The 25,131-nt window shown below is 43.3% G+C and overlaps 2 protein-coding genes across 6 annotated transcripts; both read left to right on the forward strand.

Moving 5' to 3' along the window:
- Positions 1-2,282: 2,282 nt before the first annotated feature.
- Positions 2,283-12,671, forward strand: LOC123121345 (aminopeptidase M1-C). 5 transcript variants are annotated; one of them, XM_044541298.1, is made up of 20 exons: positions 2,287-2,607; positions 3,752-3,849; positions 4,362-4,834; positions 5,223-5,325; positions 5,579-5,765; positions 5,862-5,955; positions 6,098-6,251; positions 6,479-6,583; positions 6,672-6,788; positions 7,337-7,450; positions 8,218-8,400; positions 9,823-10,105; positions 10,178-10,299; positions 10,389-10,486; positions 10,739-10,916; positions 10,993-11,107; positions 11,192-11,259; positions 11,374-11,451; positions 11,935-12,009; positions 12,121-12,671. In XM_044541298.1, exons 2-20 carry the CDS (start codon positions 3,784-3,786, stop codon positions 12,301-12,303), a joined length of 2,796 nt encoding a protein of 931 aa, XP_044397233.1. In that variant the 5' UTR covers positions 2,287-2,607; positions 3,752-3,783; the 3' UTR covers positions 12,304-12,671. The 5 variants fall into 5 exon arrangements, with proteins under 5 accessions (XP_044397231.1, XP_044397233.1, XP_044397229.1 ...); XM_044541297.1 differs by lacking the exon at positions 3,752-3,849 and having other exon boundaries at positions 2,304-2,607; positions 4,362-4,607; positions 4,689-4,834; XM_044541295.1 differs by having other exon boundaries at positions 2,357-2,607; positions 4,362-4,607; positions 4,689-4,834; positions 11,935-12,578.
- A 408-nt stretch (positions 12,672-13,079) lies between these two features.
- On the forward strand, positions 13,080-24,923 carry LOC123121346 (aminopeptidase M1-C). The gene is made up of 20 exons (XM_044541299.1): positions 13,080-13,337; positions 17,007-17,261; positions 17,350-17,495; positions 17,886-17,988; positions 18,107-18,293; positions 18,390-18,483; positions 18,626-18,779; positions 19,007-19,111; positions 19,200-19,316; positions 19,736-19,849; positions 20,613-20,795; positions 22,230-22,512; positions 22,586-22,707; positions 22,796-22,893; positions 23,145-23,322; positions 23,397-23,511; positions 23,597-23,664; positions 23,783-23,860; positions 24,342-24,416; positions 24,529-24,923. Exons 1-20 carry the CDS (start codon positions 13,224-13,226, stop codon positions 24,709-24,711), a joined length of 2,772 nt encoding a protein of 923 aa, XP_044397234.1. The 5' UTR covers positions 13,080-13,223; the 3' UTR covers positions 24,712-24,923.
- Positions 24,924-25,131: the final 208 nt, after the last annotated feature.

Here is a 25,131-nt window from a genome sequence, read left to right on the forward strand (position 1 = left end):
TTTGCAGAATTTGTCATGTGCTTCTGAAGAAATTGGCACGTGTGTTTGAAAAACTTGCCTAAAACGTTCGCTGGCTATTTTGTGTTAAAAGAAAAACGATGTTCTTCACAACTACAGTACTATATCTTTCAGAAAAACGCAATATCTCTCCTCTGTAATTTAATTTTTCAGGCTAGACAATACTCGTCGTAGATCTTTTCGTGGCCCAGTTCTACACCCCTACCTGCATTCGGAGCTTCGCTGCATTCGATGCCATCGTGTTGCCTCTTGTTTCGTTCTCTTCTCCCTGTTCGTTCTAATTGTACTTTTCGACCAGCTTTCGCGGGTCTATGATTGATGCGCTGTCGTGTTGCTGCGTGTCTTTGTACTACCACTACGAGATACTTCTTGCCAACGATCGTGGCATCGTCCAAGACTCGAAGTGTGTGTGAGTTTGACCAGCTCAACTCTCTTATGCGTTGGGTTGACGTCGACGTGCAACGGTTGCGGCGCAAATGTTCATTCTGTACAGCAAAACTACAATACATTCTAGAAGCTATAGATTTTTGATCCGTTTTTTCCTTATAAACTGAATGGGTCATTGCCGCCAGACAAAGCCACCTCCCTCCCTACGCACGTTCATCATCACACATCCATCGCCGAGATCCTGTTGTGCCACGCCGCCGAGACTCCACATCGTCGATGCGTCACATGAAATGCCGCTCCATCACTGAAACCGTTCACTTATCCCTCGAGCCAATGTACACCTCCAATAATGACGCCCCCAGGAGGAACGACACAAGAGCGCTGCCGTCATCCAATCAACTGATCTGGGGTTTCCCTCGGAGGTAGCGGACAGAGGTCTAGAGCTTCTCCACGGTGATGCCATCAAGAAATGGATGACACAGAAGAACGTCGCCATCGCCGGCCTTGGCAACTAGCCGGGAGCAGGGTTTTCACCCGGATCTGCTCGACGAGCCTCAGTCTCGCATCTTGTGCACCAGACCGCTTGCTGCAGCGCTGCCACCCCCTACGCCGCACGCCCAAATCCAGAGCAGATCCAGATAGGCACGTCCCACCGTCGTCGAACCGCCGGCCACCGCAGCCATGATCGTGTCGATGCCCCGAATGGCCACCAAGGCGCCCCAAGGCCCCGACCACACCGGATCTAGGACGAGACCCAGCCAGCCGTCGGCGCCACAGTAGGGTCTTGGCCAGTCCATCTCTCCGCGACCCAAACGGTCGTTCAAACCCGTCCACGCGCCGCCACGCCCTGGATCGGCCCCGGACCATCAACCAACCGCAGTCCTGCGCTGAGATTTTTTTTTCTGCGCGCGCACACGCAACTGCCGCCGCCTTCTCCAAAAAAGGTTAGGGTCTCTTTGTCTCCCGTCTGTCGGTGTGCCTCGTCTCCGGTGGCCCTAGGGGCATTGGGGAGCGGTGGATCCTGGCACTTGCCGGTGGAAGGGCTCTATTTTTATATCTTTCTTTTGGTTTTGTTAGGCTTTGTGTCCTGCTTAGAAAGACGCAAGCGCTCATATACACGCGCATACACTCACCCCAGTGAATGTACACCCTACCTACCTATGAGCACCTTCGAAAAAGTAAGCCAGCATATCATCTTAAAATTTACGAAGTCACCGTAGGTACCTCGTCGTCGACTTGAACCTTGGTGGGCTGGGGATACCACAGTCCCTGTAACCATCCAACCACAGGTTGGTTCGTAACAGAAGTTGAAACTCACAACTGGATAAAATATTTACACTGGTATTGTAACGTGACAGTATTGATATTTTTCCTGAAACCGCTACATGGGTACAAGGTACACGACATTTGGACATGGACGCGCCTTCGGAGCACATGCTCGGTTTTTTATTTTATTATTTTGCGCGAGAGCACATGGTTGGATTCGACAGAGAGACCAGGAATATGTAAATCCAGCTTTAAAAAAGGAACATGCAAATCTGGAAATCTCACGTACGATTGCGTACCGCATATTCCGATTGGTGAGCAGCAAATCATGTTTGATTGTGCTAATTAAATGCTGAAGATCACAGCGGGACCGACCAGCGCCGGCGACCGGGCTTGGGAATAGGCACCAGCCAGGCCACACTAGCGAGTAGTAGTACTAGTACTAGGAGAATTGGCATGCGTCATGCATGCACTGCCAGAATCCATGACTCGCTCGGCTGGCCGGGCGCGTCCGTCGGCCTGGATCCATCTGCCTGCCTGCGCGCGAGTGCGGCGGTTCACTCGATCCAACTCTATCTTGGCTGACGTGCCGCTCCCTCCATCGGCTCGGCCCAGTCAACCCGCCCCCTCTGCCTTCGCTCCATACTATACAGCGGCAGCCACCAGTGCTCCTCCCCACCCCACCCCCCGCTCGCGCTCACTCCTTGGCTCGCTCGGTCAGTAGTGGTAGGCCGGCAGGAAGGCTCCCGCTCCCGGCCCACTCACAGCTGCCTGCCATCGACAACGCGCGCGCGCGCACGGGAGCGTGCGGTGTCCGCTGTTTCCATGGCTCCATCCCGCGCCGGCGCCGGCGCCGTGCTGCCCGTGGTGGTGGCGCTCCTCCTCGGCGTCGCCGCCACCACCGGTGGCGCCAGGAAGATGGCGTCCCACGGCGAGGTGCGGTATCGATCCCCTGCCCACGAGATTACAAATTTACTAGCGCTAGTACTGCAGTATCCGATTGTCATACGGCGCGTCTGCATTTACTATTCGCTTGTCATGCGGCGCGTCTGCTGCATGCGCTTGATACTACACCGGTAGTATTTCTTTTTCGAGAGAGCTACTACTATAGTTGGTACTGATGGGCGGAGACTTCACGTGGGGGGTGGCCGGAGTCTATCTATATCTGTGTAATCTAATCTAGGCAACGTGAGTGCGGGTGACCCCCCTGCTGAGCTGCAAACGGGATGGGCTACTGTCCAACCCGATTTTGCTTCAAGCCTTCAACCTACTTACTACGGTCTGGGTCGAATATACTCTTGATCTTGATGGGCGCAAATAGCAGTAAAAACTTTAGAGTCGCTGGAAATCTGAAGATAATGACTGTGTGCATAGATGCTAAGAGCTCTAGATTTTCTTTTAAATGTTCTCATATATTTTTGTATTTTGGTGTCACCAGATGCACAAGAATACTCGAGTGCACGTGATGCTTTCTCATAGATATTTTGATTAGTAACTACTCCCTCCGTTCCTAAATATTTGTCTTTCTAGACATTTTAACAAGTGACTACATACGAAGCAAAATGAGTGAATCTACACTCTAAAATATGTCTACATACATCCGTACGTGGTAGTCATTTAAAATGTCTAGAAAGACAAATATTTAGGAACGGAGGGAGTAGGTATGTGCCCGTGCGTTGCCATGCGGCCATATATTTTTAACACTGTAAGAGGACTACGCAGGACAAATCTTGATCCAAAGCAAATGTGCAAAATAAGATTATGTTTTGGTTATAAAGTATGAATTTTCCAGCTCCCTCTATCCATGAACTGCAAAAACTTTTTGTATAAAGGGAGAAATGTAGTATTTCTTAAACTGATAAAATAGGTTCGTGCCCAATTGATATTGGGTTACCAAATATAAGGGATTTATTACCAAATAGTATAAGAAATCGATTGATTTTTATTTACTTCTGGGTCATGAATTTATTACTATTTATTGGGTTACCAAAGATGATGGACACGTATCAGGTTTTACCATAAGAAATAATTTTCTTTACATACCATGAATTTATTGCTATATGTTTATCTGGATTATTAGGTAAAGATTGGTTTGATGAAACCCAGAAGGGGATGGAAAACCAAGAAAAATCGATGAAGGGTGGGAGACTGGACGAAGGGATGATGGGAATAAAATTGGTTAGATGTTTTGATTAATTATTAGATGTATGGAAACGCTACTGATTTGTCAAACTTTAACAAAATAGTGTGTATCTTTATTTTACAAAAAATACTTTCTTCGCCTGGAATTAATTAACGCTTAAATGGATGTATCCAACACTGAAATACGGCTAGATTCATCTATTTGAGCGTCAGCTAATTCCGGACGAAGGGAGTAGTATGGATACAATATAGCTAATACTAACACTAACAGAATTTGGCAATTCATTTTCGCAAAAAGAAGAATTTAGCAATTAATATTTTGCTTCAAAATCACATCTGGATGTATTATGTGAGTACTCTGTTTTAGTGGTAATGAAAAAATGGAGAGAATGCATTTTCGCGCTCAAAATGTGTAAGTTTGTATATATATTCTGGAAAGAAAAGAAAATTCCCCCCAATTTTTTTTGTTTTTTTGCTTCCCTTCGCTGCTCTCGTCTTTTCTATTCCGTCGCGCTAAACAACAACGGGCCGGATGCACACGCACGCAGGGCGCGAATCTCAAGGCATCTCCTGGCGCGCCTGCGGCCGGCGGCTCGGCGGACCAGTTCCGGGGGAAGGCGCGGCTGCCGAGCTTCGCCGCGCCGCGCCGCTACGAGCTCTTCCTCCGCCCCGACCTCGTCGCCTGCACCTTCTCCGGCTCGGTGGCCATCTCCGTCGCCGTCTCCGCGCCCACCCGCTTCCTCGTGCTCAACGCCCTCGACCTCTCCGTCAACCGCACCTCCATCCGCTTCCAGGTAAGGGGAATGAGAAGGAAAATGAAATTCCTCGAGACCTCGCCCTGTCCTCATCGTCCTTCGCCGGCACGGTTGTCGCAGGCTTTGGAGCCCACGGAGGTGGTGTTCTTCAAGGATGACGGTGTGTTGGTGCTCGGGTTCGCCAAGCAGCTGCCCCTCGGCGAGGGCCTGCTCAAGATGGACTTCAACGGCATTCTTAACGACCAGATGAGAGGCTTCTACAGGAGGTATGCGACGACTTCTTTCTGGACTCTACCACCCTTGGTATTTGCACCGTACATCATGGTCAGCGAACCTCAACACAACACTTGTGGTCATCTATATATACGAAATCATGCCATGATTTGTTCTAAATTTTAAGTAGAAAAATTACAAAAGGGGAAAAGTTGAACTGTGGTTTCTCTTTACTACTCCCAATTAGTTACTCACCAACCAACGAAGTGACCAGTCCCGACAATGCACTTGCTACGAATTCGATGATATGTGGTTTGGAAGTTCACTGTGAAGGCATTATAGTTTTATGATCTAGTATTTCTGAAATAAGAGTTTAATCGAGCACTTTGGTATGAATGCCTTTTCTGCTATTTATGCTTTTCTGATTTCATTTGATTGCAGTAAGTACCAGTATAAGGGGAAAGAGAGAAACATGGCGGTGACGCAGTTTGAGTCTGTGGATGCGCGGCGGTGCTTCCCCTGCTGGGATGAGCCCGCATTCAAGGTGATTATATATGATAGCTGGAAGGAGTGTTCAAGTAATTAGACTTTTTTCCGCTCCGATCTACTATTTTGGTACTCTTGATTGACATTCTTAGTCCCTTATAAGTTGAGTATGTATATAATTATATATATGTGGAAGCATATTCTCCCTGCCCAGCACACGACTTTATGTTCCTCAAATACGTGCACATAGAGCATCAGTGAGGTTAGATATATTTCATAACATTTCTTGTTTTGCCGTTTCGATTTTCCAGGCTAAGTTCAAGCTAACACTTGAAGTTCCATCTGAGCTGGTAGCACTGTCCAACATGCCAGTAGGTAACGCGACATTTGCTGGTCCTATCAAAACTGTGCGTTACCTGGAATCGCCACCTATGTCAACTTATTTAGTGGCCATAGTTGTCGGTTTGTTTGAATATGTAGAGGGTATGACAACAAAAGGTATCATCTCTGTTTCTGACATCATCCATTCAAAGAGTTGCATGAGACCTTTCTCTTTCCCTTTTTATTTTATTTGTGTTTTTTAATTTTATTCAGGCACGAGAGTTCGTGTGTACACTCAAATTGGTAAGAGTAACCAAGGGAAGTTTGCACTAGATGTTGGAGTGAAGTCGTTGAATCTCTATAAAGAGTAAGATCACAATCTAGCCGTGCTTCCACACTTTGGTTTCTAATGAATAGACATGATTGATGTTAATGAAATACTGTGTGAAGCCGTGGTTGTTGCTGAAACAGTAACATTAACAATAAAACTCATTTCCTCAATTGTTCAGTTACTTTGACACTCCTTTTCCACTCCCCAAGTTGGATATGGTTGCTATCCCCGATTTTGCTGCTGGAGCCATGGAGAACTATGGATTGGTCACTTACCGGGAAGTAGCTTTGCTTTTCGATGACAAGTCTTCATCAGCATCCAGCAGACAGAGTGTATCTATCATAGCTCAGAAACTTATTTAACTTATCTTTTCATCATTTACAGTTCACCTCTTAACTAACCCTGCGATGTTACTATACATAAATCGGTTCAGTAAGAAAAACTACACTATCTCATGATCATCTATAATTCACTAATAATTCTTAACATTTCTTCGTCATTAAACCTTTTATATGTGTAAACATCCTTTTTATATTGACCTCAGCATGTATTTTGTTAGGTTGCAATTACTGTGGCACATGAATTGGCTCATCAATGGTTTGGCAATCTTGTAACCATGGAATGGTGGACTCACTTGTGGTTAAATGAGGGATTTGCCACATGGGTAAATCAATTCGGTCACTCAAAAGTTAGAAGAATGAAATATCAGGTTACCAATGTATACTGAATGAATAGGCTTTCTGTTTTCACAGGTGAGCCATCTAGCAGTAGATTCTTTTTTTCCACAATGGAATATCTGGACACAGTTTCTCGATAGCACAACCACTGCTCTCAGGCTGGATTCACTAGAGGCGTCTCATCCCATTGAGGTAATCTCATTGTTTTTAGGGAAACAGCAGGACTCTGCTGCGTATTTTTATTAATTTCTGTAAAAGGAATACAAGAAGTTCCAGAAAAAATAAAAAGAGCTATACAAAAACATGCGTCTCATCCTATTGAGGTAATCTCATTGTCTATTACTGTGCCATAGCCTGCTCCGGTGGTTGGATATGTTGTGCAGTACATTCTCCAAAACCATAGTTGTCATTTGTCAATGGCATGCACCCTACTAAGTGCAAGAATCTATTTTGAACTGTAAATTTTGGCAATGTTATGTTTAAGTAACGATGGTGCACACTGCGTAATATGTTATTACCAACACATTATTGGCCGATTCATGATCGACTCATAAAATTTCTATGGAATATTAAAATTGATGCCTAAATCTCTACTCTGACAAGTGGCATCTTACTTTGGGGAGCAACTTCAGTCAATGCATCAACACAGATTCAGTTCGTGGCATTAACATTTTCACTTCTCTAATGCTAACTTGTGATTCATTTTATACTTTCCACTATCCGTTTTCCTGGATGCTCAGGTTGAAATACACCATGCCAGTGAAGTTGATCAGATTTTTGATGCTATTAGCTATGACAAGGGTGCTTCTGTTATTCGCATGCTACAAAGTTACCTTGGCGCAGAGCGTTTTCAGGTCTAATACTGCCTCTACCTGAACTCCAGAAACTTGTCACCGACTCACTCTTCTTGCCTAGACTTGGCATTCTTTTTCTTGTCACGTTGCTTAAAAGTATACAAGATCACTTTCAGCCAGTTTATTTTGTTCTTTAAGAAAACAGTGATACTTTGATGTCATTTCCCCACTATTCCATGTAGTGGAAACACTAGACAACTCCATGGCTTGTCCATTGCATAAAATGTTTGTATGCTCTTGAATCATACTAGTTGGTAAACATGCTTTTGTCAGTGGTGTTTTAGGGAGAGATTGCTGTTCTTTGAAGACATATTCTAGGAGCAAAATAGCCATTTCTTCGTAGATTATCCTGCCCTTGTTTAATGCATACAAGCATCATATGTGACTATTTGTACTTCACCGGTCACATGATTTAAGGTGGATGGTTTGATAAATTAGCATATAGAGACAGATTTATCGGTATAGGTGTGATGGTCATCTTATGTATTGTTGTAGCATGTGTCATGCTCACAGGATAACATTACTTGTTCACAGATAAAAAGGAGTAAAATTTAGCGATCTTTGACTCTTTTGTTGATCATATGATGAATCTATCAAACTGCACACTAGCTAATATGTTAAAACTCAATTTTTAACTAATTACATTATTTAGCGAAATGATTGCTGCACTCTCCTTTCTATGTAATTTCCCCCTGCTACTCATTAACTCCACGCCGTTCTCCTGGTGTATTCTCATATGCTATAGATATGAAACTGTGTTCTTTCAGAAAGCGATGGCTTCATATATGAAGAAATATGCATTCTCAAATGCTAAAACCGAGGACCTGTGGGCTGTTCTTGAAAAGGAAACTGGTGAACCTGTCAAGGATTTGATGACTACATGGACGAAGCAAAAAGGTTATCCTGTTATTAATGCGAAAATTAAAGGGGATGACATAGAGATTGAGCAGGTAATAGGTTATCTTACATACCATCCTTCGTATCTATCATGCATTCATCATCACACGAACAACCAAGTACACATTTGTTTGGTTATTAATATTTCCTTGCTATTTTGTTAAGTTCTAGTCGTGCCATGCCATTTGGAGTTTCTTCTTTAAGAAAATCATCTGCTAACTGGTCATGCCAAAAGCTTGACCAAACCTTGATTTTTGTTCCATACCATTTGTGGACGTATAACTGACTGTTATAACTGGTCCTCTGAGAATACTGTACTCAATGATGGGCAAAACTGGAAATATTGTACTGCCCCTATGGCCATTGATCTGTCACTTGATGCATTCACGTATTTACGCAGCAGCCCTAGTATCTGATCAGATATTATGGGGTAAGGCTGAACAGTATCAAGAACAACTTACATGAATCTCGTAGAAGAACTGAATTAGATCTTGTTCTGAAGTTGGAGCTCTTTTAGGGTGCTCTATCTTACCACATTAGAGGTAAGAGGTGGTTTCAATCTGAGTCGTTGGTTGATGAAAGTTTGAAGGTTATTTTGGGCCCTAGTGCAGATAAGGCTAATAAGGAAACCTACAATTAATTTGGTAAGGTAGATAGGCACAGACGTTCCCCTACAAATCACAAGAGACATGTTTAAATGCACACTACTTCCCATGTTCCCATCTCAGCCCGGGGATATACATCCTGCATGACTATTGATTTAAATCAGATGGTTGCAAAAAGATCTAGACCACAGTTTTTTGTAGTTTCAGTTATGTATTGCTAATTTGAATGTTCAAATAATTTATATCTGGGAGCAATGTTTAGTGCTAAATTTTATGACAGCTTGAAATGGAAGTGTCAGATTCGGACTTACATATGACGTGTATTATACGGCAATAGGCATGAATTAATTATCAAACTTTAATCATGAAGTATGCTTTTTCTGTAGTAATGTACTTGCATGTTTAATGGTGACAATTTGGGATATATGTTTGAGTTTCTGTACTTTACTTTCAGTCTTCTGAAAGGATGTTTATTTCTAATAAATCCAGACAAGCAATTCAAAACATAATCATTACATTTGTCCTGTCAAATGTGAGTCTCCATGTATAATTTGATGTGCAGTGATAAATTATGGTATTAGGTCAGACTGTCTTCCTTTCCTTAAATATGTTGATTATTTACAATTATTTGCCAATTATTTCATGTATTGCTGTACCCACTTCCCTCTACGAGTTAATAGACCACCCTTAGCCACTAGACCAAAGCAAATAGAGGGTTCTCACAGAAGTGCGTCTTAAAAGTGGATATTTTATATTGGTTAAAGTGAAAAATCTAATAAATGAAAATGTTAAGTACTTGATCTCGTTGACCGATAGATCTTCATGTATAGCATTTTTCTCCGTGAACTTAATGATTTCTGTTTGTTGCAGGCCCAGTTTTTGTTAGATGGGTCCTCTGGCTCTGGCATGTGGATTGTCCCTATAACTTCAGGATGTGGTGCATATGATACACAGAAAAAGTTCTTGTTGAAACTTAAACGTGATAAGATGGTCATTGGTTCACAATGTGGTGACCGAAAGAAGGGTGGAAACTTTTGGACTAAGTTGAATATAAATGGAACTGGATTTTACAGAGTTAAATATGACGATGAGCTTGCAGCTGCACTTCAAAATGCGTTGGAGACAAAGAAGCTCTCACTAATGGATAAAATTGGTAAACGCAACATGTGCCGTTGAATCTGCTTGTAATCTTTTGGTGGTAGGTATTATAACATTAGCATTGCAGGCACTGTGGATGACTTATATGCGCTTTCTATTGCCCGCCAGCAAACATTTGCGTCGTTGCTACGTTTACTCTACGGTTATCGTGGGGAAGCTGATTATAGTGTTCTTTCACACATAAACACTGTACGTAAATCCTGTAGGTCCAGTTGATTCTATCGTGTTCAATTGTTCATGAAGATAAATCGCCTATATCTTTTACTTTGGATTGGCAGGTAACCACAAGTATAGCTAAAGTATCTGCTGATGCTACTCCTGCCTTGGCTGGTGACATCAAACAACTTTTGATCAAGATTCTTTTGTCACCTGCAGAGTATGCCCCCACCATAACTGCTATGAGTTTCTTAATGTGTTACACTCACAATAGATCATCTCTTTTGTTTCACAAAAAGGAAAAGGAAACATAATATGTCATTAATCTTCTTCCTAACTTCTCATGTTGCTTGAACATTCCTTCTTTTGTGGCCGATGCATGACAATCGCATGATTCTTTCATGTTATTACTGTATATTTGCTACATTTTCCTATGTTTCTTCCTTTTGACTATGTCACACTTGTCTTTCAGAAAGTTAGGCTGGGACCCCAAGAAGGGTGAAAGCCACCTGGATGTAATGCTTAGACCACTGCTGTTGACTGCACTTGTCCAACTTGGACATGGTAAGACCATTAATGAAGGAGTTAGGCGCTTTAACATCTTCACACGTGATCGCGGCACTTCTCTTCTTCCTCCGGATACTAGAAAGGTCCTACCTTTTGCTATCACTTCACGTGGTACTCCTATGATTACTTCTTCCATTTGTAACTTGCGCTGTTCTGCAGGCCGCATACCTTGCTGTGATGCAGAATGTTAGTAGTTCAAACAGATCCGGTTATGATGCTCTCCGAAAAATCTACAAGGAGTCAGCTGAAGGGGAGGAAAGATTACAAGTCCTAGGTGTGTAGCCCTTTGACCATGTTAAACTAGCAAAGCTTGCCCATGTTTTTGGTTGTTCTAAAAGCATTTTCTTATTGTTTCAAGGCATATTATCTTCTTGCCGGGATAAGGGTATTGTCCTTGAATCACTGAATTTAATTTTCACTAATGAGGTAAATGCAAATATCATTACTTTCTTCCACAATTATAGTCGAAGGTCTCTATGAGCTTCCTTGTGTCAAGTTGCAAGCTGTACTCAGGTCTCATATGCCTCTCTTGCTTGTCAGGTTCGCAATCAAGATGCATATATTCTCCTTAGAGGTATTCAACCAGAGGCACGTGAAATTTCGTGGAACTGGTTGAAGGTACGATCTCTTTTAACAATGAGGACCCTTTTATCTATGTGTGTTGACGTGTTGTTGATGCGTAAAAGTCGTTATTTCTGGGTCCTGTCTGGAACATCAGATTCTTGTAGGTATTCTAAACAAATTGGAATATCCAATCATGAGATGTTTCTTTTTCTACCAACTTCATTGAGACTTCTGCATTACAAAGAGGACCCAAGGTTCATCTGTTTTTGTCAACAAGAATTCAAGTCAAGTGGCATATTTGCAAACAGCTGAACTATGTTTGTGAATTTATTTCGGGATCGTGATCTCTTTATATGGATTTCCCTTGTGAATGTATTTTAAGTAGAGTGAATTTGAGGCTGCGGCACCCCACCATCTATTTTTTGCGGTTCCTTCATCTGACACCTTAGGAGATGACTGATGGTTCATATTAGTGCTAGCAGACTGAAACATTTGAAAACATGGTGCTAACATTTGTCCCGTACTGTCTGTCTGCAGGAAAACTGGGAGCGCATCTCAAGGACGTTTTCCGGGAGCTTGGCGGCGAATTTTGTTAAAAACATTGTTCCATTGGTACATTTAATCACAGTTCTATTGCCATATTTCCGTGATCATATTCCCCAGTTTTGCAGGTATTATTTCCATGAGGCCATAGCTAATGTGGACTTCCTTGTTTCTTGTCAGTTCACCTCCAACGAGAAGGCGGCAGAGATCTCCAAGTTCTTTGCAACGCGCACAAAGCCCGGATTCGAGAGGACGCTGAAGCAGAGCCTTGAAACCGTGCGGATCAGTGCGAGATGGGCCGAGGGCATCAGGAGCGAGCCCGGGCTTTCACAGACGGTGCGCGAGCTCCTGGCCAAGCCCTGACGTGCTGCAGCTAGAGTGCTAGGTTACAGTTGTTGTTGGCAATAAGAATGCATTTGTGCCTTATCATGTGTGGAAACTGTGGTTTGAGATGATATTTGGTTGTACATTTGTAGTGGTGGTGGTAGTGAGTCAGCTGATGCCAGTTTGTAGCCAAATCATTGATTGTTATGCATATGGTGCAAACGGGTTGTATGAAGAATGATAATGTCAAGGAGGAACTAGGTAGCATATCCATTAAAAGGAAATTCAGGCAAAACAAAGAAAATTTTGGCAAAGCTCCAATCTCAGTGTCATTAGAACAAGCCTCCTTGATGTATCCTTTTTGGTAAACTGAATGTACGAGGAGACTTCACGTGGGTGGTTATAAAGCCGAGCCGATGGAATATACGGGGCAACTCTTGATGCAAAGCAAATACATAAAATAAGATTGTGTTTGGTTTAAAGTAAAGATTTTCCAGCTCTCTTCGTCCCTTAATATAAGACGGTTTTTTGCAGTGACTGTGGTAGTGTACCTTAAACTGATAAAATAGGTATGTGTCCAATTAATATTTGGTTACCAAATATAAGAGATTTATCAGGTTACCAAATATATTAGATATTGATTGATACTTATCAAGTACATATGTAAGATATTGATTGATACTATTTATTTGCTTCTGGGTTGTGAATTTATTAGTACAATTTATTGGGTTACCAAAGATCGGCCGGCTCAGCTGAGTCAACCCACCCCCGCTGTCTCCGCTCCATATTTATACAGCGGCAGCCACCGGTGCTCCTCCCCACCCCCTCGCTCGCTCGCTCGCTCAGTAGTGGTAGGCCGGCAGGAAGGCCCCGCCCGCTCACTAGTGGTAGGCCGGCAGGAAGGCTCACAGCTGCCTGCCATCGACAACGCCCGGGAGCGCGCGTCGTCCGTTGTTTCCATGGCTCCACCCCGCGCCGGCGCCGGCGCCGTGCTGCTCGTGGTGGTGGCGCTCCTCTTCGTCGACGCAGCAGCGGCCGCCGGCGGCGGCATGAAGATGGCGACACACGGCGAGGTGCGGTATCGATCCCCTGCCCGCGAGATTACAAATTTTACTATTCTGCTGCATGCGTTGCAGGATGGTGTTGTAGTGGTCCATTTCATTTTTGAGAGAGCTAGTTGAAACTGATAGGAGGAAGCTTCACGTGGTGGGTAGCCGGCTAGGTAAGTCCAACCGGAGTCTATCTGTATCCCCGTTGCCTCCGTCTGGGCCTGAAACGGCTAGATGTATATATAGGGAAACGGCTACATATTGGCTTACCTGGAACAAAATAGGAAATCTATTCTTTTCAGCCGGCTGATTACGGGCTCGTCTAAACCGCCCTCTCCGCACGACACGCGTCCCGCTGGGCCCTCCCACTGCCCAGCCTTATCCCCTCATCTCTAGCGTCACGAGATCCACTGATTTTTTCATCAAACTCGATCCCCTTCTGTTCTGCTCCGCACCTCTCTCTCTCCTACAGCTCTCTCTATCATGGTCATGGACACGCTCTAAGCTCCGCTACCCTGCTGCCTCCCAAGCTCCATGCGACCGGTGCTGCATTGCAGCGCTCGTCGGTGATGCCGGCGCTATGATGCGGTGATCGTCGATAGCTGCGGCGATGCAATGTGGTGGGCTGGTGGCTCCCAAGCTCCAACACGGTGTTGCCCAAGCTCCACACGACCGGTGCTGCGTTGCATTGTTCATCGATGAAGTCAGCGCTGCGACGCGGTGGTCCGCGGTTGCTGCCGGCGACGCCGCCCTCGTCGGTCCGGCTAGCGCTGTGATGCGGTGGTCCGCGGTTGCTGCCGGCGACGCCGCCCTCGTCGGTCCTGCCAGCGCTGTGATGCAGTACTCGCGCCACTGCAAGGGGCATCGGGTGTTGTGATGCAACGCTCGTTGAAGATGTCGGTGTTGCTATGCAGCGTTGCCGGAATTTTTGTCTAAAAAGACCACCTATCGAACAAAATTGCTAGAAAAGATCCCCTTAGACAGATTGCCCAAAAAGACCCCTCGACCGTGGCGGCAGGCGCGCCAGGCCACACGTGGCACATGCCGCCAGGGGCGAGGCGGCAGCCCCTGCCGCCGGTGGGCCCAGCCGCCTCACTGGCTGGCGGCAGCACTGTACGTGGTGGGCCCTGCCGCCTCGCGCCCAAGCGGCAGGCTGTGCACTGCTGCGCGCCAGCCGGCCTCAGCGTATTGCACGGCAAGCATAGTGCACGGAGCTACTGAACCTAGTCAAGACTCACGGAGCTATTGAACCTTGACCCGATCGAGCAAGCTAGTCAAGACTCAGACAAGCCAGCTTTCACACAAACTTCAGTGCACGGAGCTATTAATCTTGACCCGAGCAAGCTAGTCAAATGCTGACCAATAGTAACCTTTTTTTTTCTTTTGCATGGGATCAATTAATAATGTGCAGGGACGTACATGCCGCCTGGCGCCTGGACGATTCTGGTGCAGTGCACAGCCTGCCGCCTGGGCGCGAGGCGGCCGGGCCCACCATGTACAGTGCTGCCGCCAGCCAGTGAGGCGGCTGGGCCCACCACGCCAGCCCGTTCCGTCGCGGCTCATCGATTCCTGTTATTTGCAGCCTGCCGCCTCGACCCGTGGCGGCATGTGCCACGTGTCGCCTGGCGCGTCTGCCGCCACGGCTCAAGGGGTCATTTTTGTCAATTTGTCTTAGAAGGGGTATTTTCTAGCACTTCTGTTCGGCAGGTGGTCTTTTTCGACAAAAAACCGCATTGCCGAAGCTGCGATGGAGCACCGCCGCACCGGTGTCGTGGCTACAATAAAGCATTGCCGGAGCTACGACGGGCTGCCCACGCTGTGTTGGAGCACCGTCACGCCGGTTTCGTGGTTGCAATGGAGCATGGCCGGAGCTGCGACAGACGGCCGGTGCTGCTTGTGCCGGTGTCACTGCTGTAATGGAGCATGGCCGGAGCTGTGACGGGCCGCCGGTGCTGCGTTGGAGCACCTCGTGCCGCTGTCGCTGCTGCAATGGAGCATGGCCGGAGCTGCGACGGGCTGCCAGTGCTGCGATGGAGCACCACCGGCCGCGCCGGTGTTGGCGCTGCAAAGCGTGGCAGCGGTGCTACGATGAAGCTCGACGGTGGCAACAAAAAGTGTTGCAGAGTGCTATCTTTTTCGTTCCTAGTCGTGGTGTTTTCTTTTTTCCTTTTGGCGATGCGGGGTGCATGCGGGAGTAGTTGCTTGAGATGAAGATGACTGTTGTGATCCAATGGCCATACAACGCCTGATCCAACGGCCCACGAGGGGGTTGATTGTTTGCCCTGCGTCAGTTGGATGACGCCTAGCAGTGGCCAACAAAATATGCATATTTAAAATAAACTAGTAGTAAAAGATTGCCCGCTAATATTAGAGAGGAAATTAATACATGTTTATAATAGGTAGGATATGAATTGCGTATTAATTACATGTTTATATTCGGTAGAATATCGATTACATTTTAATTGCACACTTATATTGGATAGGATATCAATTAAACCTTATAATAATGTAATTAGCATAAATCGTTGTTACTACTTGGTAGTGTGATATTAACTGCATGTTAAACATGTTGAACGATGACCATTGAGACAATCCTTTGATGGCCGAAATTAATTGGATCGACTCTTCGAGGCTTTTTATATCGAAAAAACTAACGGCCCAACGTTCCCCCGGAGGGGGGGTTTGGATCCTCTGCTGTAGTGCAACGTGCAGTATGGTCACTGTCGTGTGGACCCGATTCCATGTGTCATCCGCACTACAACACGCTACAGTAGAGGATTTCAATCCCGGGAGGGGTTGACAAACGAACATATTTTCTTGACAGTTTTACTTGCGATTCGAGATAAAATGGTGGCAATTTTTATAAAGAAAAATGCATTTCTTGAAGAAATTGCTATGTTGTTCTGAAAAATTGTCACGCGGTTCATAAAATGTCACCCCCTTCCAGCGAACACGCTGTGGCTATTGGTTTCTTCTATATATGCCGTAGAGCGTTGCTATACAGACGACAGATTCAGACGATCTGCGGACGATGCTACACATCAAGCCGTTGATGTGTTAGAGCAAAAGCAGACAACACCGTTCATTCCTGCATCGTGTGGGTTTCGGCCAGCTAGTGTCGTCTGTCAGCAGTTTCGTCTATATATTTGTATACATATAGATATAGATATGATATGGATACAATATATTAATATAATACTAAGAGAAATTCGTGATTAATATTTTGCTTTAAAATCACATTTGGATGTATAAAGTTTTTTTTTGAGCAAAATTTGGATGTATAAAGTGAGTACGCTATTTTAATAGTACTGAAAAAGGAGATAAGGTGGTACTATCTTAGGAGTGCCACGTAGGATAAATGATGAGGTAAGGAGAGAGAACACAAAAAATGATCTTTTAACACAATATGTCTCATCACGTTTTTAGTAATTGCTAGTTATTGAAAATAAGACTAAGAGATGACCCATTGTAGACTCTTTTTTTGCCATCTCTAGATTACATGCAAGACTTAAGATAAAACTATCTTATCAACCATTGTACATGCCCTAATCCATTTTCGGAAGTCCCTTAAAGTGTGTAAGTTTGTAATAAAAAAAGAAAAATGTAAAAGCTTGTTTTTTCTTTTTTCTTTTTTCTTCTCTCGTCTTTTCTCTTCCCTCGCGCTAAACAACAACGGGATGTACGCGCCCGCAGGGCGCGAATCTCAAGGCATCTCCCGGCGCGTCCGCGCCGCCTGCGGCGGGCGGCTCGGCGGAGCAGTTCCGGGGCAAGGCGCGGCTGCCGAGCTTCGCCGCGCCGCGCCGCTACGAGCTCTTCCTCCGCCCCGACCTCGTCGCCTGCACCTTCTCCGGCTCGGTGGCCATCTCCGTCGCCGTCTCCGCGCCCACCCGCTTCCTCGTGCTCAACGCGCTCGACCTCTCCGTCAACCGCGCCTCCATCCGCTTCCAGGTAAGGAGAAAGAAGGAGAAGAAAAATGAAATTCCTTGAGACCTCCTCGCCCTCTTCTCATCGTCCTTCGTCGGTACGGTTCTCGCAGGCTTTGGCGCCCACGGAGGTGGTGTTCTTCAAGGATGACGGCGTGTTGGTGCTCGGGTTCGCCAAGCAGCTGCCCCTCGGCGAGGGCGTGCTCAAGATGGACTTCACCGGCATTCTCAACGACCAGATGAGAGGCTTCTACAGGAGGTATGCGACGACTTCTTTCTGGACTCTACCACCCTTAGTATTTGCACCGTACATCATGATCAGCGAACCTCAACACAACACTTGTGATCATCTATATATACGAAATCATGCCATGATTTGTTCTAAATTTTAAGCAGAAAATTACAAAAAGGGGAAAAGTTGAATTGTGGTTTCTCTTTACTACTCCTGATTAGTTACTCGCCGACCAACCAAGTGACCAGTCCCGATAATGCACTGGCTACGAATTCGATGATACGTGGTTTGGAAGTTCACTGTGAAGGCATTATAGTTCTCTTTTATGATATATTTCTGAAATAAGAGTTTAATCGAGCACTTTGGTATGAATGCCTTTCCTGCTATTTATGCTTTTCTGATTTCATTTGATTGCAGCAAGTACCAGTATAAGGGGAAAGAGAGAAACATGGCGGTGACACAGTTTGAGTCCGTGGATGCGCGGCGGTGCTTCCCCTGCTGGGATGAGCCTGCATTCAAGGTGATTATATATGTAGCTGGAAGGATGACTTTATGTTCCTCAAATATGTGCACATAGAGCACCAGTGAGGTTAGATATATTTCATAACATTTCTTGTTTTGCCATTTCGATTTTCCAGGCTAAGTTCAAGCTAACACTTGAAGTTCCATCTGAGCTGGTAGCACTGTCCAACATGCCAGTAGCTAACGCGACATTTGCTGGTCCTATCAAAACTGTGCATTACCAGGAATCGCCACCTATGTCAACTTATTTAGTGGCCATAGTTGTCGGTTTGTTTGAATATGTAGAGGGTATGACAACAAAAGGTATCATCTCTGTTTCTGAAATCTTCCATTCAAAGAGTGTGCATGAGACCTTTCTCTTTCCCTTTTTATTTTATTTGTTTGTTTAATTTTATTCAGGCACGAGAGTTCGTGTGTACACTCAAATTGGTAAGAGTAACCAAGGGAAGTTTGCACTAGATGTTGGAGTGAAGTCGTTGAATCTCTATAAAGAGTAAGATCACAATCTAGCCGTGCTTCCACACTTTGGTTTCTAATGAATAGACATGATTGATGTTAATGAAATACCGTGTGAAGCCGTGGTTGTTGCTGAAACAGTAACATTAACAATAAAACTCATTTCCTCAATTGTTCAGTTACTTTGACACTCCTTTTCCACTCCCCAAGTTGGATATGGTTGCTATCCCCGATTTTGCTGCTGGAGCCATGGAGAACTACGGATTGGTCACTTACCGGGAAGTAGCTTTGCTTTTCGATGACAAGTCTTCATCAGCATCCAGCAAACAGAGTGTATCTATCATAGCTCAGAAACTTATTTAACTTATCTTTTCATCATTTACAGTTCACCTCTTAACTAACCCTGCGATGTTACTATACATAAATCGGTTCAGTAAGAAAAACTACACTATCTCATGATCATCTATAATTCACTAATAATTCTTAACATTTCTTCGTCATTAAACCTTTTATATGTGTAAACATCCTTTTTATATTGACCTCAGCATGTATTTTGTTAGGTTGCAATTACTGTGGCACATGAATTGGCTCATCAATGGTTTGGCAATCTTGTAACCATGGAATGGTGGACTCACTTGTGGTTAAATGAGGGATTTGCTACATGGGTAAAACAATTTGATCACTCAAAAGTTAAAAGAATGAGATATCAGGTTACCAATGTATACTGAATGAATAGGCCTTTTGTTTTCCCAGATGAGCCATCTAGCAGTAGATTCTTTTTTTCCACAATGGAATATATGGGCACAGTTTCTTGATCGCACAACCACTGCTCTCAGGCTGGATTCACTCGAGGCGTCTCATCCTATTGAGGTAATCTCATTGTTTATTACTGTGCCATAGCCTGCTCCGGTGTTTGGATATGTTGTGTACTACATTCTCCAAAACCATAGTTGTCAATGTCATGCACTCTACTATCATAGAAGTGCAAGAATCTATTTTAAATTGTAAATTTTGACAATGGTATGTTCAAGTAACGATAGTGCATACTGCGTAATATGCTATTACCAACACATTATTCGCCGATTCATGATTGACTCATAAAATTTCTATGGAATATTAAAATTGATGCTTAAGTATTTCTACTCTGACAAGTGGCATCTTACTTTGGGGAGCAACTTCAGTCAATGCATCAACAGAGATTCAGTTCATGGCATTAACATTTTCATTTCTCTAATTCTAACTTGTGATTCATTTTATACTTTCCACTATCCTTTTTCCTGGATGCTCAGGTTGAAATACACCATGCCAGTGAAGTTGATCAGATTTTTGATGCTATTAGCTATGACAAGGGTGCTTCTGTTATTCGCATGCTACAAAGTTACCTTGGCGCAGAGCGTTTTCAGGTCTAATACTGCCTCTACCTGAACTCTAGAAACTTGTCACCGACTCACTCTTCTTGCCTAGATTTGGCATTCTTTTTCTCGTCATGTAGCTTAAAAGTATACAAGATCACTTTCAGCCAGTTTATTTTGTTCTTTATGGAAACAGTGATACTTTGATGTCACTTCCCCGCTATTCCATCTAGTGGAAACACTAGACGACTCCATGGCTTGTCCATTGCATAAAATGTTTGTATGCTCTTGAATCATACTAGTTGGTAAACTTGCTTTTGGTCAGCAGTGTTTTAGGGAGAGATTGCTGTTCTCTGAAGACATTCTAGGAGCAAAATGACCATTTCTTCATAGATTATCCTGCCCTTGTTTAATGCATACAAGCATCATGTGACCATTTGTACTTCACCGATCACATGATTTAAGGTGGATGGTTTGATAAATTAGCATATAGAGACAGATTTGTCGATATAGGTATGATGGTCATCTTATGTATTGTTGTAGCATGTGTCATGCTCACAGGATAACATTACTTGTTCACAAAAAAAGGGGTAAAATTTAGCGATTGTTGACTCTTTTCTTGATCATATAATGAATCTATCGAACTGCTACTAGCTTATTATGTTAAAACTCAATTTTTAATTAATTACTTTACTTAGTGAAACGAATTGCTGCACTCTCCTTTCTGTGTAATTCCCCCCTGCTACTCTTTAACTCCACGTCGTTCTGCTAGTGTATTCTCATATGCTATAGATATGAAACTGTGTTCTTTCAGAAAGCAATGGCTTCATATATGAAGAAATATGCATACTCAAATGCTAAAACCGAGGACCTGTGGGCTGTTCTTGAAAAGGAAACTGGTGAACCTGTCAAGGATTTGATGACTACATGGACGAAGCAAAAAGGTTATCCTGTTATTAATGCGAAAATTAAAGGGAATGACATAGAGATTGAGCAGGTAATAGTTTTTTTTTGTGGGTGAGCAGGTAATAGCTTATCTTACATACCATCCTTCGTATCTATCATGCATTCATCATCACACGACTAACCAAGTATGCATTTGTTTGGTTAATATGTCCTTGCTATTTAGTTAAGTTCTAGTCGTGGCATGCCATTTAGAGTTTCTTTTTTAAGAAAATCATCTGCTAACTGGTTGTGGCAAAAGCTTGACCAAACCTCGGTTTTTGTTCCATACCATTTTGTTAATGTATAACTGACTTTTATAACTAGTCCTCTGAGAATACTGTACTCAATGATGTCAAAAACTGGAAATATTTTACTGCCCCTACGGCCATTGATCTGTCACTTGATGCATTCACGTATTTACGCAGCAGCCCTAGTATCTGATCATATATTCTGGGGTATGGCTGAACGGTATCAAGAGCAACTTACATGAATCTCGTAGAAGAACTGAATTAGATCTTGTTCTGAAGTTGGAGCTCTTTTAGGGTGCTCTATCTTACCACATTAGAGGTAAGACGTGGTTTAAGTCTGAGTCATTGCTTGATGAAAGTTAGAAAGTTATTTTGGGCCCTAGTGCAGATAAGGCTAATAAGGAAACCTACAATTAATTTGGTAAGGTAGATAGGCTCAGACGTTTCCCTACAAATCACGAGAGACATGTTTAAAATGCACATTACTTCCCATGTTCCCATCTCAGCCCAGGGATGCACATCCTGCATGACTATTGATTTAAATCAGATGGTTGCAAAAAGATATAGACCACAATTTTCTGCAGTTTCAGTTATGTATTGCTAATTTGAATGATCAAATAATATTTGAGAGCAATGTTTAGTGTTAAATTTTATGACAGCTTGAAATGGAAGTGTCAGATTCAGACTTACATATGAAGTTAGTATTATAAGGCAATAGGCATAAATTAATTATCAAATTTTAATCATGAAGTTTTTTTTCTGTAGTAATGTACTTGTATGTTTAATAGTGACAATTTGGTATATATGTTTGAATTTCTTTAGTTTTCTTTCATTTTTCTGAAAGGATGTTTATTTTTAATAAATCCAGACAAACAATTGAAGAAATAATCATTACATTTGTCCTGTCGAATGTGAGTCTCGATGTATAATTTTATGTGCAATGATAAATTATGGTATTAGGTCAGACTGGCTTCCTTTTCTTAAATATGTTGATTATTTACAATTATTTGCCAATTATTTCATGTATTGCTGTGCCCACTTCCCTCTACGAGTTAATAGATCACCCTTAGCCACTAGACCAAGGCAAAGAGAGGGTTCTAACAAAAGTGTGTCTTATTTTATATTCGTTAAAGTGAAAAATCTAATAAAAAAAATGTTAAAAACTTGATCTCGTTGACTGATAGATCTCCGTGTATAGTATTTTTCTCCACGAACTTGATGATTTCTGTTTGTTGCAGGCCCAGTTTTTGTTAGATGGGTCCTCTGGCTCTGGCATGTGGATTGTCCCTCTAACTTCACGCTGTGGTGCATATGATACAGAGAAAAAGTTGTTGTTGAAACTTAAACGTGAGAAGCTGGTCATTGGTTCACAATGTGGTGACCGAAAGAAGGGCGGAAACTTCTGGACTAAGTTGAATATAGATGGAACTGGATTTTACAGAGTTAAATATGACGATGAGCTTGCAGCTGCACTTCAAAATGCATTGGAGACCAAGAAGCTCTCACTAATGGATAAAATTGGTAAACGCAACATGTGACCGTTGAATCTGCTTGTAATATTTTGGTGGCAGGTATTATAACATTACCATTGCAGGCATCGTGGATGACTTGTATGCGCTTTCTATTGCCCGCCAACAAACATTTGCGTCGTTGCTACATTTACTGTACGGTTATCGCGGGGAAGCTGATTATAGTGTTCTTTCACACATAAACACTGTACGTAAATCCTGTAGGTCCAGTTGATTCTATCGTGTTCAATTGTTCATGAAGATAAATCGCCTATATCTTTACTTTGGATTGGCAGGTAACCACAAGTATTGCTAAAATATCTGCTGATGCTACTCCTGCCTTGGCTGGTGACATCAAGCAACTTTTGATCAAGATTCTTTTGTCACCTGCAGAGTATGCCCCACCATAACTGCTATGAGTTTCTTAATGTGTTACACTCACAATATATCATCTCTTTTGTTTCACAAAAAGGAAAAGGAAACATAATATGTCATTAATCTTCTTCCTAACTTCTCATGTTGCTTGAACATTCCTTCTTTTATGGCCGATGCATGACAATTGCATGATTCTTTCATGTTATTACTGTATATTTGCTACATTTTCCTATGTTTCTTCTTTTTGACTATGTGACACTTATCTTTCAGAAAGTTAGGCTGGGACCCCAAGAAGGGTGAGAGCCACCTGGATGTAATGCTTAGACCACTGCTGTTGACTGCACTTGTCCAACTTGGACATGGTAAGACCATTAATGAAGGAGTTAGGCGCTTTAACATCTTCACACGTGATCGCGGCACTTCTCTTCTTCCTCCGGATACTAGAAAGGTCCTACCTTTTGCTATCACTTCACGTGGTACCTATGATTACTTCTTCCATTTGTAACTTGCGCTGTTCTGCAGGCCGCATACCTTGCTGTGATGCAGAATGTTAGTAGTTCAAACAGATCCGGTTATGATGCTCTCCGAAAAATCTACAAGGAGTCAGCTGAAGGGGAGGAAAGATTACAAGTCTTAGGTGTGTAGCCCTTTGACCATGTGTTAAACTAACAAAGCTTGCCCATGTTTTTGGTTGTTCTAAAAGTATTTCTTATTGTTTGAAGGCATATTATCTTCTTGCCGGGACAAGGGTATCGTCCTTGAATCACTGAATTTAATTTTCACTAGCGAGGTAAATATTGCAAATAGCATTACTTTCTTCCACAATTATAGTCGAAGGTTTCTATGAGCTTACTTGTGTGTCAAGGGCAAGCTGTACTGAGGTCTCATATGCCTCTCTTGCTTGTCAGGTTCGCAATCAAGATGCATATATTCTCCTTAGAGGTATTCAACCAGAGGCACGTGAAATTTCGTGGAACTGGTTGAAGGTATGATCTCTTTTAACAATGAGGACCCTTTTATCTATGTGTGTTGACGTGTTGTTGATGCGTAAAAGTCGTTATTTCTGGGTCCTGTCTGGAACATCAGATTCGTGTAGGTATTCTAAACAAATTTGAATATCTATTCATGAGATGTTTCTTTTTCTACCAACTTCATTGAGATTTCTGCATTACAAAGAGGACCCAGGGTTCTTCTGTATTTGTCAACAAGAACTCAAGTCAAGTGGCATATTTGCAAACAGCTGAACCATATTTGTGAATTTATTTCGGGATCCCGATCTCTTTAAATGGATTTCCCTTGTAAATGTATTTTAACTAGAGTGAATTTGAGGCAGCACCCAACCATCTATTTTTTGTAGTTCCTTCATATGACACCTTAGGAGATGACTGATGGTTCATACTTAGTGTTAGCAGACTGAAACATTTGAAAACATGGTGCTAACATTTGTCCCGTTCTGTCTGTCTGCAGGAAAACTGGGAGCTTATCTCAAAGACATTTGCCGGGAGCTTGATTACGGATTTTGTTGAAACCATTGTTCCATTGGTACATTTAATCACAGTTCTATTGCCCTATTCCCGTGATCCATATTCCCCACTTTTGCAGGTATTATTTCCATGAGGCCATAGCTAATGTGGACTTCCTTGTTTCTTGTCAGTTCACCTCCAACGAGAAGGCGGCAGAGATCTCCAAGTTCTTTGCAACGCGCACAAAGCCCGGATTCGAGAGGACGCTGAAGCAGAGCCTTGAAAACGTGCGGATCAGTGCGAGATGGGCCGAGGGCATCAGGAGTGAGCCCGGGCTTGCACAGACGGTGCGTGAGCTCCTGGCCAAGCCCTGACGTGCTGCAGCTAGAGTGCTAGGTTACAGTTGTTGTTGGCAATAAGAATACATTTGTGCCTTGTCATGTGTGGTGAAGAATGCATTTGTGGCTTGAGATGGTATTTGGTTGTACATTTGTAGTGGTGGTGGTAGTGAGTCGGCTGATGCCAATTTGTAGCCAAATCATTGGTTGTTATGAATGCATGTGGTGCAAACAGGTTGTATGAAGAATGAGAATGTCAAGGCGAAACTAGGTACTCCCTCCGTTCACTTTTATAAATAGTTTCAGACAAGTGAAATTGAGCTGTTTTGTACAGTGTCTGAAACATCTACAAGATATTATAAAAGTGAACAGAGGGAGAGGGAGTAGCATATATCCACTAAAAGGAAATTCAGGCAAAACAAAGAAATTTTTGGAAAAGCTCGAATCTCAGTGTCA

The sequence above is a fragment of the Triticum aestivum genome, chromosome 5D (assembly GCF_018294505.1).
Source record: "Triticum aestivum cultivar Chinese Spring chromosome 5D, IWGSC CS RefSeq v2.1, whole genome shotgun sequence".
Classification (NCBI taxonomy): Eukaryota; Viridiplantae; Streptophyta; class Magnoliopsida; order Poales; family Poaceae; genus Triticum; species Triticum aestivum.